Here is a 15,270-nt window from a genome sequence, read left to right on the forward strand (position 1 = left end):
TACTCAAGTCTTCACTTTCTCCTTTATACAGTGGCATTACGATAAATGAGTGCTTTGCCACATGAATAGCCCATAGAGTATAGAATATTTATCTTCAAAAGTTACTTTAAAAAGCTGAATGAAGCAAAGCAAAACAATTGAGAGATAACTATGAAGACAATAGCGGGAAGTGATTTATGGATAAAACATTCAAGCATATAAGAACAGTAAAAGAGTTTTAATCTGTTCCCTCACGGATCATGTTCTGTGAATCACACATTCAATTATGAAGTGTAAACATTCATCACCAGACACAAGCAGCTAATATAAACTGCACTTGTACAACAAAGAGCTATCATTAATCATAGTCTGAAAACAACATTAGCTGTATTACATAAATGCTTGGAGAAGAGCAAAACAATCAATGGCTCCTAATGTGCACCATTCTCAGGCTGTACAGTGAACTGAAGCAGAAGATCTAAGATCAGAGGACAAAAAAGTTACTTTCATTGCCTCAATGGTCCTGCTAGCACATCAGTAACTGGTCTGAAGCTGTTGCACAACCACCATTTTCCAGACATGACCACAAACATTTTCCAGTTTCCCGACCTAAAAAAGGACTAGGAACCTTTCTAACTGTGTTCAGAAATGCTAAACATAACTTATTTTACAGAATTTTTGATGTTTTCATGGCCACTTGTTGATGTATTTCCTGTTAGCTTTTGTACTGGCATCTTTGTCCGACATTTGTTTAATGATTTTTCTAATATTTCACCAGTACGAGTGACTGGTACAAGTGACTGACATTGTCAAAGGTTCACTTTCAATTGCTGCTGGTGGATTGGAGTTGAGCCCACAGCTGGAGATTATATATGCATCTGTCGCGCCAACTTGTGTAGGCTTTCTCCTAGTCATTACCAGAAACCAGGGTCCTGATTCACATAATCTCAAACTGAGGGCTCAACTCCAGTCCACTAGTAACAATAGAGGTTGAATCTTTGACAGTGCCAACCATTTATATTGGTGAAATGTCAGGACAACAGTTAAACAAATTTTGTCCATGGATCCTGCAACAGAAGCCAACAGGCAAGACGTCAAAAATTATTTTTTCCCCTTTGTTGGTAAGGAATTTTACGAAGGTCAGTCACACATGGTGTCTTTACTTACAGTGAGCATATTGAACAACACAAATGAATAATTCTCGAATCAAAGGTACTTTTATCCCAAGAATTCCAGTGGTTAAGGGAGAACAACAAATATGGGAAGTGCTGTCTATGTTCATCCATGAACCAAGGCAACATACGAAACTGTACCTTCCTGGTGACAGTGCTGCACTTACCTGTTTTTAGTAGCGGCACTGCTTGATGATTCTATTACATCTCTGGCTCCTGTATCACCATTTTCATGCTTCTTCTCTGACCCTTTGTGTGAAGGCAGATCTGCCACTAGTGACAGATCATCAACTTCCTTTGTTTGGGACACTTTTTCAAATGTTCTTTTTCCTCTACCATTCATTACGATCTCTGAAATTTATTTAAAAAATATTATCAAATAACTTTTGGGAACCCATATGATTCAACAAGACTGAAGAAGGAAAATACCATTGCAGTCATTACAGAATGCTCTTTGATAATTTCACCATATTTGCTATGTTTGGACTATTGTCATTATCTTTTTTAAAATAATTACCTTTATTGTGAAAATAAAAATGAAACTGTAGAATGACCAAGAGAACCAAACTAACATTTTATGTGTGTGATGAAGAAAATAAGCCAATAATAATCAACTGATTATAGACAGAATAAAATCTATAATACTATTATCAACAATGTTTCACTGCACTTGACTGGAACAGGTATTACATTAATATGGGTTTAATTCAAACACTACACCTTCTTCACAAAATACCAACACTTGTTTGGTACACAGACTGAGGCCACTTCCTTTCCGCCACATTTTACTCTGAACTAATGCAAGATATCATAGCACATCTGTCTCTCATGCACCATGGGAACTTGGTTTAATTAAAAGTGATGATACATGCTTATGTGAACTGTCACACAGTCACTGACCAAGTGTTTTGTATGTTTGCTTGTCGATGCAAAGGCAAAAATGCGGATCCAATTCATAATCTGGTACAGAATTGTATAATCAGTAAAGTAGTTTTTTTACACCTTACATCCTCTTGCAGACATAGTTTCAGTCCAGCTGTGATTCTTGTTTAGTAGATATTGATGAGCACAGAGAGACAGGAACTGCAAGACATGTGTAAAGAAGTAAGAGTGTAGAACCCCTTAAAATACATCTTAACTGTGAGGGCTGAAACAGCAATGACACATTTTTGTGATTTTACAAGCATTAACACTTGATTATAAATTTCCCACTCATTTTTGTCCACATATGCCTACATTGTCTTCTTTCATGAGCATTATGACTGAAATTGAGACATCTACACTGTTGCACCAATGATTGACTTAACACACAGAATTATTTGCTATATGGCATGAATAAATAAACTGTGTTCACATGGCAATATTTGAAATATGCCTCACAGTCAGTAGGAGTGTTTTCAGCCTAATTCAGGTCTCCTCTGGATTTCCAAAGCCAGTGGCACAGTTGACAGAGCAATATTCTACAATATATTCCATGTGTGTTCAAGAAAGTGGTTCACCTCCAAAGACAAAACAAGCATGCAAAAGAAATTAAGCTTTACAATTTTTTTTGTTCTGCTCTGTTTGTTTCAAGATGCATTACTCAGTTCATGAGCATCATAAAAGTGTGGTATGCCAGTTACCATCTGAAAACAAAATTATTTTACTGTTACCTATTAAGTATAAAGATTCACCAAGACCACACAGTTGAATCAGTCAAAATATTTAACTGTTCTTACGTGCCCATAAAACTACACAGTGCAAGAAAATAAAAATAAAAAAAATATTTTCGCAGACAGAATCATAAGGTGATGACACAACAAGCAAATGAATTTACCCATGCATATTACACATGCTGCTTAGCAATACTAAATTAATATATTACACATTAATGGAAAATCCCAAACAAAGGATACAAAAAAAATGGTTCAAATGGCTCTGAGCACTATGGGACTCGACTGCTGAGGTCATTAGTCCCCTAGAACTTAGAACTAGTTAAACCTAACTAACCTAAGGACATCACAAACATCCATGCCCGAGGCAGGATTCGAACCTGCGACCGTAGCGGTCTTGCGGTTCCAGCCTGCAGCGCCTTTAACCGCACGGCCACTTCGGCCGGCCAAAGGATACAAAATTACATTAAGAAAAAAGAACACTTACTATATAGATGAAGCACTGGTGAGCAGCAATGCACATAAGAAATAAGTAATATTGTCCAGCTATCAAATTTGTGTCCTTATTCAGGGAACACACTATAGATTGTATATGTGCAGACTGTATGTGTGGTGTTCAAAAAAGGTCTGCAGAAATTTGTACATCAGAGAGAGAGAGAGAGAGAGAGAGAGAGAGAGAGAGGGGCGAGGGAGAGAGAGTGAGAGAGAGATAGGCACACACTACACATGTGCACTATGACTTCTTATGTGCTTCTCCACTGCTCAACACCCACTCAATGTGGTGCATTGCTGCTTTCCTTTATACCATACGAAGCGAACTACCAGTCAAAAATAGTATGCTCAGTAACTTAAATCTTATTACAAACAAATAGAAGGTACGAATTCCATGCAGAATGACAACTTTGTAGCTGTATGAAATGTAATGCTTACCATATCTGTTTACAGCCTTCATTTTGATCTTGAATGGAGGTGAACACAGTACTTCACTTGATTTTTTCAAAGTTGTTTTCTCAGGTGTTTGTGTTAGAGAAGCTCCTGTATGATCTGCTGTTCTCCGGTTTCTTTCTGACACCAGCCTTTCCAGAAGCCCTGGATCTGTAATACTTGAGAGTGGTATGGAAACACGAATAGGACGATCACTTGTCTGTTCCATTTCTGGGGAACCTGCTTTAGTTTCTAAGCTATGAATTGTTTCTGCTGCACTTGTAGTATTACAATCTACAGAGTTGTCAAGTGTCCTAGCAAAAGTGGACATGCATAAAGACTCACAAGTTGCTTCAGAATTTAAGCTGTACTGAGGATACATGGACACCTGATTGTCAACAGATTTGTTATTTGAAGTAACTTTTGAATGCTTTATTGTAATCCTATCTAATGTGGAAGTGCAACCTGAATCTACAGAGTTGCAAGTGTCTTTGGTAATAAAATTGCTCAGAGGAGATTTAGGTACAGGTCTGTCATCAACTTGATTCGTAAAAAAACTTTTAGGATGCTTCATTTCAGTCATAGATGACATTGGGCTACACCCAGAACCTACAAACTCAAAAGTGTCTTCACTGATAGTACTGCTCAGAGGAGATGTATGCAACAGTCTACCATCAGGCTGATTATTTGAAGTACCTCCTGAACACCTAATTTCAGCTACTATTTTCACACTTTCATCACTATCACTGCCTGTTTCAGAATCTGTAAAGCAGCTTCCATATTCCTGGTCAGAAGAGCTCTCATATTTGATAATAAGATTGCTATGGCTCTCGTTAGTGGAAGATGTGTCATAATTCTGTTGGTATCTATCATCATGTTTAATTACAGGTTGAATGGTACTGCAAAAATCCTCCTGGAAATTGCACAGTCTGTATTCTACATTCTGTTCATGTGGCATCACAGAAGATGTATTATTATTCATTTCATTTTCTGCATTTTGACTATCTTCAGTACTTTCAGTAGGAAGGTTATGTACCTCATCTTTGATAATGACACAATTATGAGATTCATTACTGGAAGAAATATTACAATTCTGTTGGAATCCACCTTCATGTGTAATTCCAAATTGTTTGTCACTTGCATGTGGTACATTTAGCTCTGGAAGTTCTTCCTGAATGCTGCACAATCTGTATTCAGTGCCTTTCTCCATGAGCATCACAGAACCCACTGTATCATTAATTGGAATTTCTGATGTACAAGAATCTTCAAAATTTTCGCTAAAGATATTACAAAGCTCATCTACAACTTCATCTGCTTCATGCTCACTTGCCACATCATCAAAAGTTTCAGTGGTATTGGATGACGGTAAATTCAGTTGTTCCTCAATACAATCATTGTTGCCACCATATACAAAAACAGGAGGCCTAACTGAATCCTGTAATTCCATCATCAGAGGCTCCACCTGTTGACCAGTTACAGGCTCTGTACTGTTAAGTGACCTGTCCTCATTTCCTTCAGAGACTTCTTCAGCAGTTTCCCTAGGGCTCCTGCTAGAATTAACACCTTGGTTTAGTTCTTCACTGTCACTCATGGACAGATCAATATCATTAGTACTGCTGTTTGAAGACTGAACAAGCAATGTCTCTACTTTCCCATTTGAGTTATTTCTGTCATTGTGTGTGTCAGAGCTACTACCAGCAGAGGATTCATCAGTCTGCCGACTTTGTACCACCAATTTATCTTTGGAAGCAAAAATGGAAGATGATTTGGCAACAACTACTGTCCCTGTATTGATCGTCGCTGACATGTGACGCATCTGTTTCTTCTCCTCAGCACACATAAAACAAGAGGAGCAAGTTCCGTCAGGTCCAAAACCTTCTTCTTCATCCTTTACTGCCTCCTCCTTCACTGTTACACTGTTGCCAAAAGGTACATGGGTGTTTTCACAAGCAGCAGTTTCCTCCCTACATGTACTGTGATTAGAAGACGTATCAGTGTTCTGCAACAAGTTAGCATTCACCACTTTTGAGGTTTCCTTGCTGTCTCCTGCCACTGAAACTTTATCCTCCTCTTTAATGCAAACAAAACACTCTGTCTCTTCACAGGCATCCACAGTGGAATTCAGGTTGGCATTTTCATTATGTCTACTGCCTAATGCAGATTTCTCATTATGATCCAACATTTCAGTCACTACAGATGAAATTTCTTCTCGTTGTGCATCAGTGCCTTCACTGTGTGTGTTCTTGGTGGAATTAAGGTGCTCTCCCTTGTTATGAACTGTTTTGGGCATTATGACTGAAGAGTCATGATGATGCGATGTCATCCATTTAGTCTGAGTGATGTTCTTCTTATGACTTACAGTTTCATTCATGTTAGATGATATTTTCTCTGATGATTTATGATTGCTTCCACTGTGCCCATTCTGAATGGAAGTAAGCTGCCCTCCTGTACAGCCATTTGGTTGGTGAATTACAACGGGATGGTCAGCTTCACCAGTAAGAGTATCCATCTCTTTAGTCTGAATGTAGCTATTTTTATGCCCTATGGTTTCGTTTCTGTTAGACGACATTTCCTCAAATGGTGCTTTGCGTACATTCTTGACTGAATTAGAATGCCCTCTTGTGTCGTCAAGAATTTGTGGAATGTTCACCGGTGAGTCAGTTTCATGATTACAAGCTGTCATCTCTGCAGTTTGGTCACAGTGTGAGATGCCTTCAGCACAAGAGCTATGTTTGCACATCAGAGCAAGAAAGACACTATTCTCCCCAAGGTTCCAAGCTTCAGCTTTATCTTTACTCACCACAAGTTGTGCTTCATAGCTTGGCAAAGTGAGCTCACCAGAATTGCTTATGTCAAAATCGAATTCATTGCTGAGGTCACCTTTGTCCTCCAAGCAAGCAGAAATGCCATTTTCTGATCCAAAAATTCCTGAGATTTTGTAAGGATATGGGTTTGACTTGTTACTTATTTCCATGAATTCTCTGCCAGTCTGGCATGGCACTTGGACACGCTGCGACTCAACAATAGTCTCAGTCTGTCTCTCATCTGTCACACACACTATAAACGTTACTTTCTGCAATTTGACTTTGTAAGTAGGGTCTAAATTATGATTCAGATGTTGACAATCTTTCACAGTTTTTGGGCCATCACCTTCGGCAGTAGTACTTGGAATGTGTGAACATTCCTTGTCAGAAGAATGTGATAACTGGTTTTGTACTCTCTTTGTAGTTTTCAACACTGTATCTTCAGTTTCTGACTCTCCTATTCCTGTGAGCTGTCCAGTTTCATTCACTGAACAGTTGGAGCCTAGAGCATCGTGGTGGTTTGGGGTCATCTCTTTAATTTTGAACATGTCCTTGTTTTTGTGGCATTTCCAAAGTAGCCTATGGCAAGAGGAGCACTTAATTTCTCCATTTTCATCTGTAATATTTGACAGCTTACTATTCTTTAAAATATGTAGATTAGTCCAGTACTTTTTGTGATACCTTTTCTTAATTATTTTATTCTGACTTCTAGGATGTGTGCGGCCAGGAGGACGGCACCTGTTGCAAAAAACTGAAAAAAATTCCTCTAGTGTAGTCAATGCATTTGAACACACAACTGTCTGGCTTCTCTTCAGTGGTACATTTGCTGACTTTACAAGCCTTAGTTTCGACAAGTACCTTTTTGGAGGATGCTTGAATCTCCATTTTGAAACACTGCGGTGAGAAAATATGCTACTGGTATTACTTGAATGTGATGTAAAATCTGGTTGGCAACTTGCTATATTTGCATATTGTTCCAAACACTGATTATCCAATAACACTTTGTCAGGTCTAGTGCTTGTAATAAATTCTACACTTTGTTTGGTTGGTCTGTCAAATGGCACTGGCCACATGGTTGGCAACTCTAATGGTGGTGCGAACTCCCACACTGTACTCCTTGGTACACTGAACCTCTGACCGATGCATGATATCTCATTTTCTGCACTGCTAGCCTCTTTGGAACGGTACGTGGCATCATTATACGATGTGAAACGAACTGTAGAATGGAAGCACTGTTGTTTACTAGGTAGTGCATCAGCACTCACACTGTTTTCATTGTCAGACTGAAGCACTTCCGAAGTTGAAATACTTGTGAAATGGGACAAAAAATTAGCATTGTGATCTGAGAAAAAAGGTTTCTCTTGGTTTTCGGAGTTAATAAATTTGAATTTGTTTACAAAGCTGTTTTCAAGGATTTTGGAATCTGTCACCCGGCTCCAAGGAGCACCAGAACTTTGTGCTGTACCTTCAGATACTGTCTGACTTTGCTCATCTGCATCAGGATCGGTACCAGAGCTCCTACTTTCAAGTTCTCCCATGGAATGGGAGTCAAAGTTATCCAAGTATTGTGTACTGCTCTCAGAAGAGGATTGTGGACTTAGGGGCACAGATGTGTAAGCACTCGATTCATCGCCTGTAGAAGACCTACGAATATTTGTGGTCAACAGTTCAGTGTTGAAGCTCAAGCGCACTTTAGCTTTCTCAGAATCTGCAACAGAATGAGAACGCCTCCCCTTACTCTGCACTAACTGACCAATGTCTGCCGCTAAGTGGTACTTGAAGACAGCAGACCACGAAGGAGTCAAGAGTCTAGAGTCCTGCGAACGCTCCTCAGCAGGAGGTGGCAGTCGCGGCACCATTGGCTGATTTGGAACAAGCTGTGTCGCTGTCATTGATGGAGGAAGAGGAGGGGCATCAAATTTGGGAGCCACAGGAGGTAGCTGTGGGTGCGCAGTGGGCCCCATCAGCTTGGCACGAACCGCAGAGGCCCTGCTAGTGCCCCGGCGGGTGCCCGGTCCTGATGGACGACGGCAGCCACGGCCTCTGCCTCGAGCCCGTCCTCGAGGCATCGACCACCAGAGGTCGTACTCACTGGGCAACCTGCTTCTTGGCAAACACCTCGATCTTAAGGAGCACCGTCGACTGACTTCTTGTTGTTGTGGTGTTTGAGATGGCTCCAGCTGCAGCTGTAAACACCCATTTCTCACATATGAAGGTAAAGACAGAGCTGCCATCTACCCGCAGACACGGGTCACTGGCCTTTGGGGTTAAATACAGCTAAGTCAAATCACTATGACCACCTCCTACATCATAACAACTTACCTCTATGTATAGCCCACGAAAATATTCACGTTGTGAGTTGGCAATGTGGCATCTGGAGAAGAGCTTATTGCACACACTTATATATGGCTAACATGTTCAATAAAACTGCACTGTATGGAGACATACGCTTATCAGACAAAATATTAGTCACCTACTTAAAGGAGCACATTGGGTGCTTTGGAACACTGTATATGGTGTAAAATTTGTGTGAGATGGTTAAGTGGCCCCCTAACCCCACTGATATACAAATCATGATAGTGAAGCAGGCCCATATTAACTATTTCCAAACAAACACTGCAAAGGTAACTGCTTGGAATGGATATTTCGAGTTTGGTATCTTGCAAAATGCCACTGCTCACAGCAGCACATATAGCTGCACTTGAAATTCATAAATCAACATGTCACCAATTTGGTAGCTCTTTGGAAACTAATCATCAATGAATGGCTTCTGCTGTATATGGCATACCTGAAGAAACTTTTAGACTTTCTTGCTGAAGTCTACATCTACGTGACTATTCTGCAATTCAGAACTAAGTGCCTGCCAAGTCAGTACAATGGCTACAGGCAGTGTTACACAGTATATTGGTATGAGGTCTCCTGGGAGTGACATTTTTTGCCTGTTGTGCTTAGTTACTGCCTTCTGGGCCATATACGACACTACACGCTAGCACTAAAAGATTGTGGCGTGGATGTTACGTCGTACTACAAGCACAGTGTAGAGCAGAGTAATAGGCAGAATCCTTACATATGCCCCCAGCACCTTTAGCACCTTTAGCACAAGTAACACTGCACATACAGCTGAGGCCGATGATGAAGGTTTTGTTGTAGAGTAGTGAATCTGAAAATAATGATTCCAGTCTTTCTCCACAACGATGCCATTTCATCATGACAAAGTGAGTGGAATAATTTTGAGCAGCTAAAAAAGTTATTCAGAGAAAACCAGTTGAGCCTTTCCAACAGATGTGAAGGTCAGTGGCGTAATGGGGAAATAGGAGGAGGGGGGCAACAAGGAGGGTCTATGACACTAAGGACACCACTTGGTGAGGGGCGCCAAATAATCTGCAAGACAAACTAGATTTATTACTAGAATAAATTCTATATATTGTATTACTGTATATGTTTCTGGAGGGTAGTGGTACCAATAAAGTGTTGTGCCCCGTGCGCCGGTATGGGACAGGGACGCAATAGTGCCGTGCCCTAGGTTCCAATTTATGTTCGCTTTCTGAGTCACTACTACTCCACTAGGCCTCATTCTCCTCATCCGGTGATCTCTCCACTCACTACAGCACAAGTTAAATGATGATCTGAAACTGCGCAAATAAAACATAATGATTATTCAATATCTGCTCGAAGATGTTCCTGACGAATGGAAAGTGTTTTGGCTTTCGATGACGTGTTTTTGATAACTGACAGGAAACAGTTCCATTAGAATGGTAATGTACACAGGCGAAACCATTGACTTTTTTATCACCATAAAATTCAAAATAGTTACACGAAAGACTTCTCCATTAAGTCAAGTATCCGTTCGGATATGGTGAGTAGTAAGTATAAGACACTACAAGTTGCAATAACACTGACATTGATGCGCTATTTTTTCATGTTGTTATTGATGTGTTTTCCTAAAAATCCAGAATGTGGAAGGTCTTGAATCAGTGTCCCAAGATATAACATTTCAACAACATAACAACCACAAACCAAGTGGTAAGACCTGGGAAGAATATTTTATAGGAAAATTATGTACCAATATTTAGTCAAGCCTTTCAACGCTGGTCCTTGACACCCAGGTTACCAAGATTTGTTTTACTGTGCCGCCTCCTGCGGAGTTACCTGAAACCGAAAGTCTAGACTTGCAAGCCTTCTAGAGTAGACAAATGGGAACTCAATATCACAAAGATATTGCAGCTTGAGTAAGAAGAAATGTTGATGCTTATATTGAAGAGTTTTAAGAAGGTACTCCAAACATTTATACATCAAGAATGACATCAAAGTTCCAACTAAATAAGAAAGTTAACTACTACAAACTTGAAATTGACATTTATGCTACATTATTCTGATTTAAATTATCTTTTTGCATTTATTTTACTTCACATCACCCCATATTTTCACCAGTTTGAAAGGAAGGAAGATCAGGTTTCAACATTTGATGACGACGAGATCACGAGAGAAGATCGCAAGCATGGGTTGGAAGATTAAGTAATGAATTTGGCAGTGCCCTTTCAAAAGTGTCTTCCTGGAATTTGCCTTTATCAATTATGGGAAAAATCACAGAAAACGTAAAACTGATTCACCAGGAGGGGATCTGAAACCCCATCCTCTTAGTGCAGCCTCTTGCCACTACAGCACCTTGTTTGGACCCTGCAATTTGAGAAGGTGTGTATGCTCTTATGGCAAAAGCACATTACTGAGCAGAGAAGTGGAAATCAGTGTGGATGCCCACAAAACACAATACACCACTGGGGGTGCAAACGTCTTACACAGATGCATTTTGGTATAATCTTTCTCTCTGTCTCTCAGCGTATAGCGGATCAGGGCACGGTTTGAATGAGCCACAGTTTTGTCAGATATACCTAAAACAAAAGTTCAGTAAAGTTTTCAGAATGAGGGACCCTGATGCAAAAGAACAGTCACTGCATCTGTGATAAGTACTATCGGAACTAAAACCATATTAAAGGCAAACTGGTTATCTGTAATACATACTTGTAAATCATCGAGAAATGTTACCTCCTGGGATGACTGGGATGTAGTCAATAAAGCACAGTCAGGATAATTCAAGAGCTATATGAAGGGGACGTCTTGACCCCAATTTCAAAAGTAATCATTAATTGCTGAATGTGAAGCGTACTGGCATAAGTCCACTGATGCTTTACAAGCACAGGCAGATGTCAATCAAGAGGTGTAAATCATACTGGATAATGACTTCATGGACTGTACTTGAGGCGCTGAGTGTCAGGTGAAAAAGTAAAGGATCATCTCTCTCCAACAACTGCAATGAGCGCACAATCTGCTGGCCATTGCGTAACACTCTACAAAAACCCGAGTGGAATTCTCTAAGGCCATCCATACTACTGAAAGATTATGAATACATCATCATGAACAGTATAGATCTATAAATGATGACTGCATTTCCCTAAACATATACACAATCTTTCACGAAAACAATGTAGTACGTATGAGTGCCTGACATTTCTGACAATGTTTAGAGGACCGTAATTATGGTTTCACGAATTTATCTGGCCCCCTGTCGACCCTGCTTGGTCACAACTGTGCATGCAGATTCATCTGCACCCTGCGTCTTGCATGGAACAGCTATAATAAAGTACTGTCCAAAAAAAGCTGTACAAATATTTAGACAGAGTTTGATAAAGAGTTCAAGGTGGCACAAGATTGGCAACTTGCTTTAGGTGTTGATTAATTTAAAACTGTGTACTTCATGAGGAGGGAAAAAGTGTAATTCTCCAACTATACAATATCAACTAGTCACAGCTCGAACTGGTCAACATGTACTAATACCCAGGTGTAACAATTTGCATTTATATGATCACATTGGCTCAGTTGTTGATAAAGCAGATGGTAGACATCGGTTCACTGGTAGAATTTAGGGAAATGCAATCAGTCTACAAATGAGATTCCCTACAAAACACTTGTGCAGTCCACCCAAGAATATTGCTTGTACCAAACAGCACTAACAAGGGATATTGAATGTATATAAGGAAGTGCAGCACTAATGGTCGCAGATTTGTTTGACCCATGTGAGACTGGCACAGAAATGTTGAAAAAACTGAACTGGCAGGTGTCTGAAGACAGACCCAAACTATCCCAAAAAAGCCTACTTACGAAGTTTCAAGGACCAGCTTTAAATGATATCTCAAGGAATATACTACAGCCACCTCTGAATCACTTCCAAAGGGATAAATCACTCTTCCTATGAGCCATATATGAATGTAATGAAAAGAAGCCCGCATTAACTGTTACACTCCTTCCACCACATCCTTCACGGTGCTTTGTTGAGCAGACATGTACATGTTTCCGATTTCGGTCTACACTAATTGGTGGCCATAATAATGTGACTCCACTGTACACTGAGGTGACAAAAGTCATGGTGTACTCAGATGATTCATGTGAAAGGGTTTCCGACGTGTTTATGGTGCCATGATGGTACTTAACAGACTTTTGAATGCAGAATGATACCTGGAGCTAATTTATAGGGCATTCCATTTCGGAAATTGTTATGGAATCCAATATTCTGACGTTCACAGTGTCAAGAGCGTGCTGAGAAACCAAATTTCAGGGATTTCAGGCATTACCTCTCACCCCGGACAACGCAGTGGCTGATGGCCTTCATTTCATGACCAAGAGCAGCAGTGTTTGCATAGTTGTCAGTGCTAACAGACAACCAAAACTGTGTGAAATGACTGCAGATATCAATGTGGAAAGTACGACAAACGTTTATCAGTTAGGACAGTAGTGAAATTTGGCATTAACGGGCAATGGCAGCAGACGACCGACAGCGAGTGCCTTTGCTAACAGCACGACATTGCCTCCAGCGCCTCTCCTAGGCTCGCAACCGAATCGGTTGGACCCTAGAAGACTTGAACAAGTGTGGCCTGGTCAGATGAGGCCCAATTTCAGTTGCTAAGAGCTGACGGCAGAGTTCCGTTGTGGCGCAGAGCCCACGAAGCCATGGACCCAAGTTGTCAACAAGGCACTGTGCAAGTTTTTAGTCGCTCCATAATGTTAATGGTTCTCTGGTCCAATTGAACCAATCATTAGTTATGTTCGTTTTCTTGGAGATCATCTGCAGCTGTTCATGGGCTACATGTTACCACACAATGATGGAGTTTTTATGGATGACAATTCGCCATATCATCAGGTCACAATCCTTCATGACTGGTCTGAAGTATGTTCTGGACAATTCGACCCAATGATCTGGCCACCCAGATCGCCCGACATCAGGCCAATCGAACATTTATGGGACATCATCGAGAGGTAAGGTCGTACGTAAAATCCTGCACTGGAAACACTTTCGAAATTATGGGCAGCTATGGAGGCAGGATGGCTCAATATTTCTGGAGGGAACTTCTAACATATTTTCTGTCCATGCCATGTCAAGCTGCTGCATTAAGCCGGGCAAAAGAAGGTCCGACACGATATTTAGAGGTATCCCATGACTTTTGTCACCTCGGTATATATGAACATATTGGTAACTTCAAACAAGAATGACGGCTGAGAGAGGAGGACAGCAAATGGTTCACAAGCGGGAAAGATGCGCACGATGTACAGGGATCTGTTTACTTAAATACACTAGTACTCATTCTTGTTGCTTTGCCATAGTCAGGTTAGTAAATGTTAAACTTTTCGCACTGTTTACAGTAAGTACAATGTTTATGTCAACTGCCTGAGGATGCTAGCAGAGATTAGGGACCGTACTAATCAACATAACCATAAGATAAGCATAGCCGAGGCGTCATTCACGTACCCATAAGTACCTAGTAGAAACGCAATCGGCCAAGGTTCCATTTCCAGCCCTCCCTGTATGTTGATAGTGACACATTTCCATGCCATCTTCAACTTCGTAATGTTAGTATGTGAAAACAATTCCAAAATACATTAGATGGATCTTAGCAAAAGCATATCTCCACAGAATGTATTAAAAGTAAAACTCCTAGATGTCCAAATATTCCTTGCTGTGTGTAAAAAAAATGGACAAATGTTCAAAGATTTATTTTATTTGACTTAATGTATTTAATCTTTTGTGCTTCGCGTAGGAAAAAAACACACTTCAAATCTGTGGTGTACATTTTTGTTAGTACATTGCTTCATCTCCCAAAGAAGCAGCAAAACCAAAATAACTAGTTGCTCGAATACTTGTTACACATACTGCAAGGAAACTAAACAGTGTTTGTCATAGCATTTGTTAAAGAGTCAAACAAATTATGTAGAAAACAGCTTCAAGTGTCTGATTGCTTTTCAAAGGAGTTAATGTTTAAAAATTTGTCATGTATGTGAGGGGGGGAATGTTAAGAATAGGCAGAAGTTGAAAATACCAATCAATCAATCAATCAATCTCTTTATTCATCCGTTAACAATATAGATTGTATGGATGTAGTCAATTACAATACAGTTTATTATCTTTAATTTGTTTCAAAAACTTGGATAATAAATACAAATATTTTTTATCAGTGTATATAAATAATATTACTTTTCCATATTCAGATATTCTTTAATGCTATAAAAAGTATGTGTTAGTAAAATTTGTTTAAGATCTACCTTGAATTTATGAAATTCTTTAATTTTCTTTATTGTAGAAGGCAATGCACTAAAAAGTATTTTGGGCTGGTAGGTTACACTTTTTCGGTAGAGTGCTCCTTTGTGGGTGTCTCTGCGAAAATCATCCCTGTTCCTTGTTTCATGGTTTTC

At 39.9% G+C, this 15,270-nt stretch overlaps 1 protein-coding gene across 1 annotated transcript in view; it reads right to left on the bottom strand.

Moving 5' to 3' along the window:
• Positions 1–15,270, bottom strand: part of LOC124613913 — a 132,397-nt gene that overhangs the window by 91,412 nt on the left and 25,715 nt on the right. Inside the window, exon 2 of the mRNA XM_047142665.1 lies at positions 1,319–1,502. Coding sequence (XP_046998621.1) covers positions 1,319–1,494 — 176 coding nt within the window. The 5' untranslated portion in view covers positions 1,495–1,502. The remainder of the gene's footprint in view (positions 1–1,318; positions 1,503–15,270) is intronic.

The sequence above is a fragment of the Schistocerca americana genome, chromosome 1 (genome assembly GCF_021461395.2).
Source record: "Schistocerca americana isolate TAMUIC-IGC-003095 chromosome 1, iqSchAmer2.1, whole genome shotgun sequence".
Classification (NCBI taxonomy): domain Eukaryota; kingdom Metazoa; phylum Arthropoda; class Insecta; order Orthoptera; family Acrididae; genus Schistocerca; species Schistocerca americana.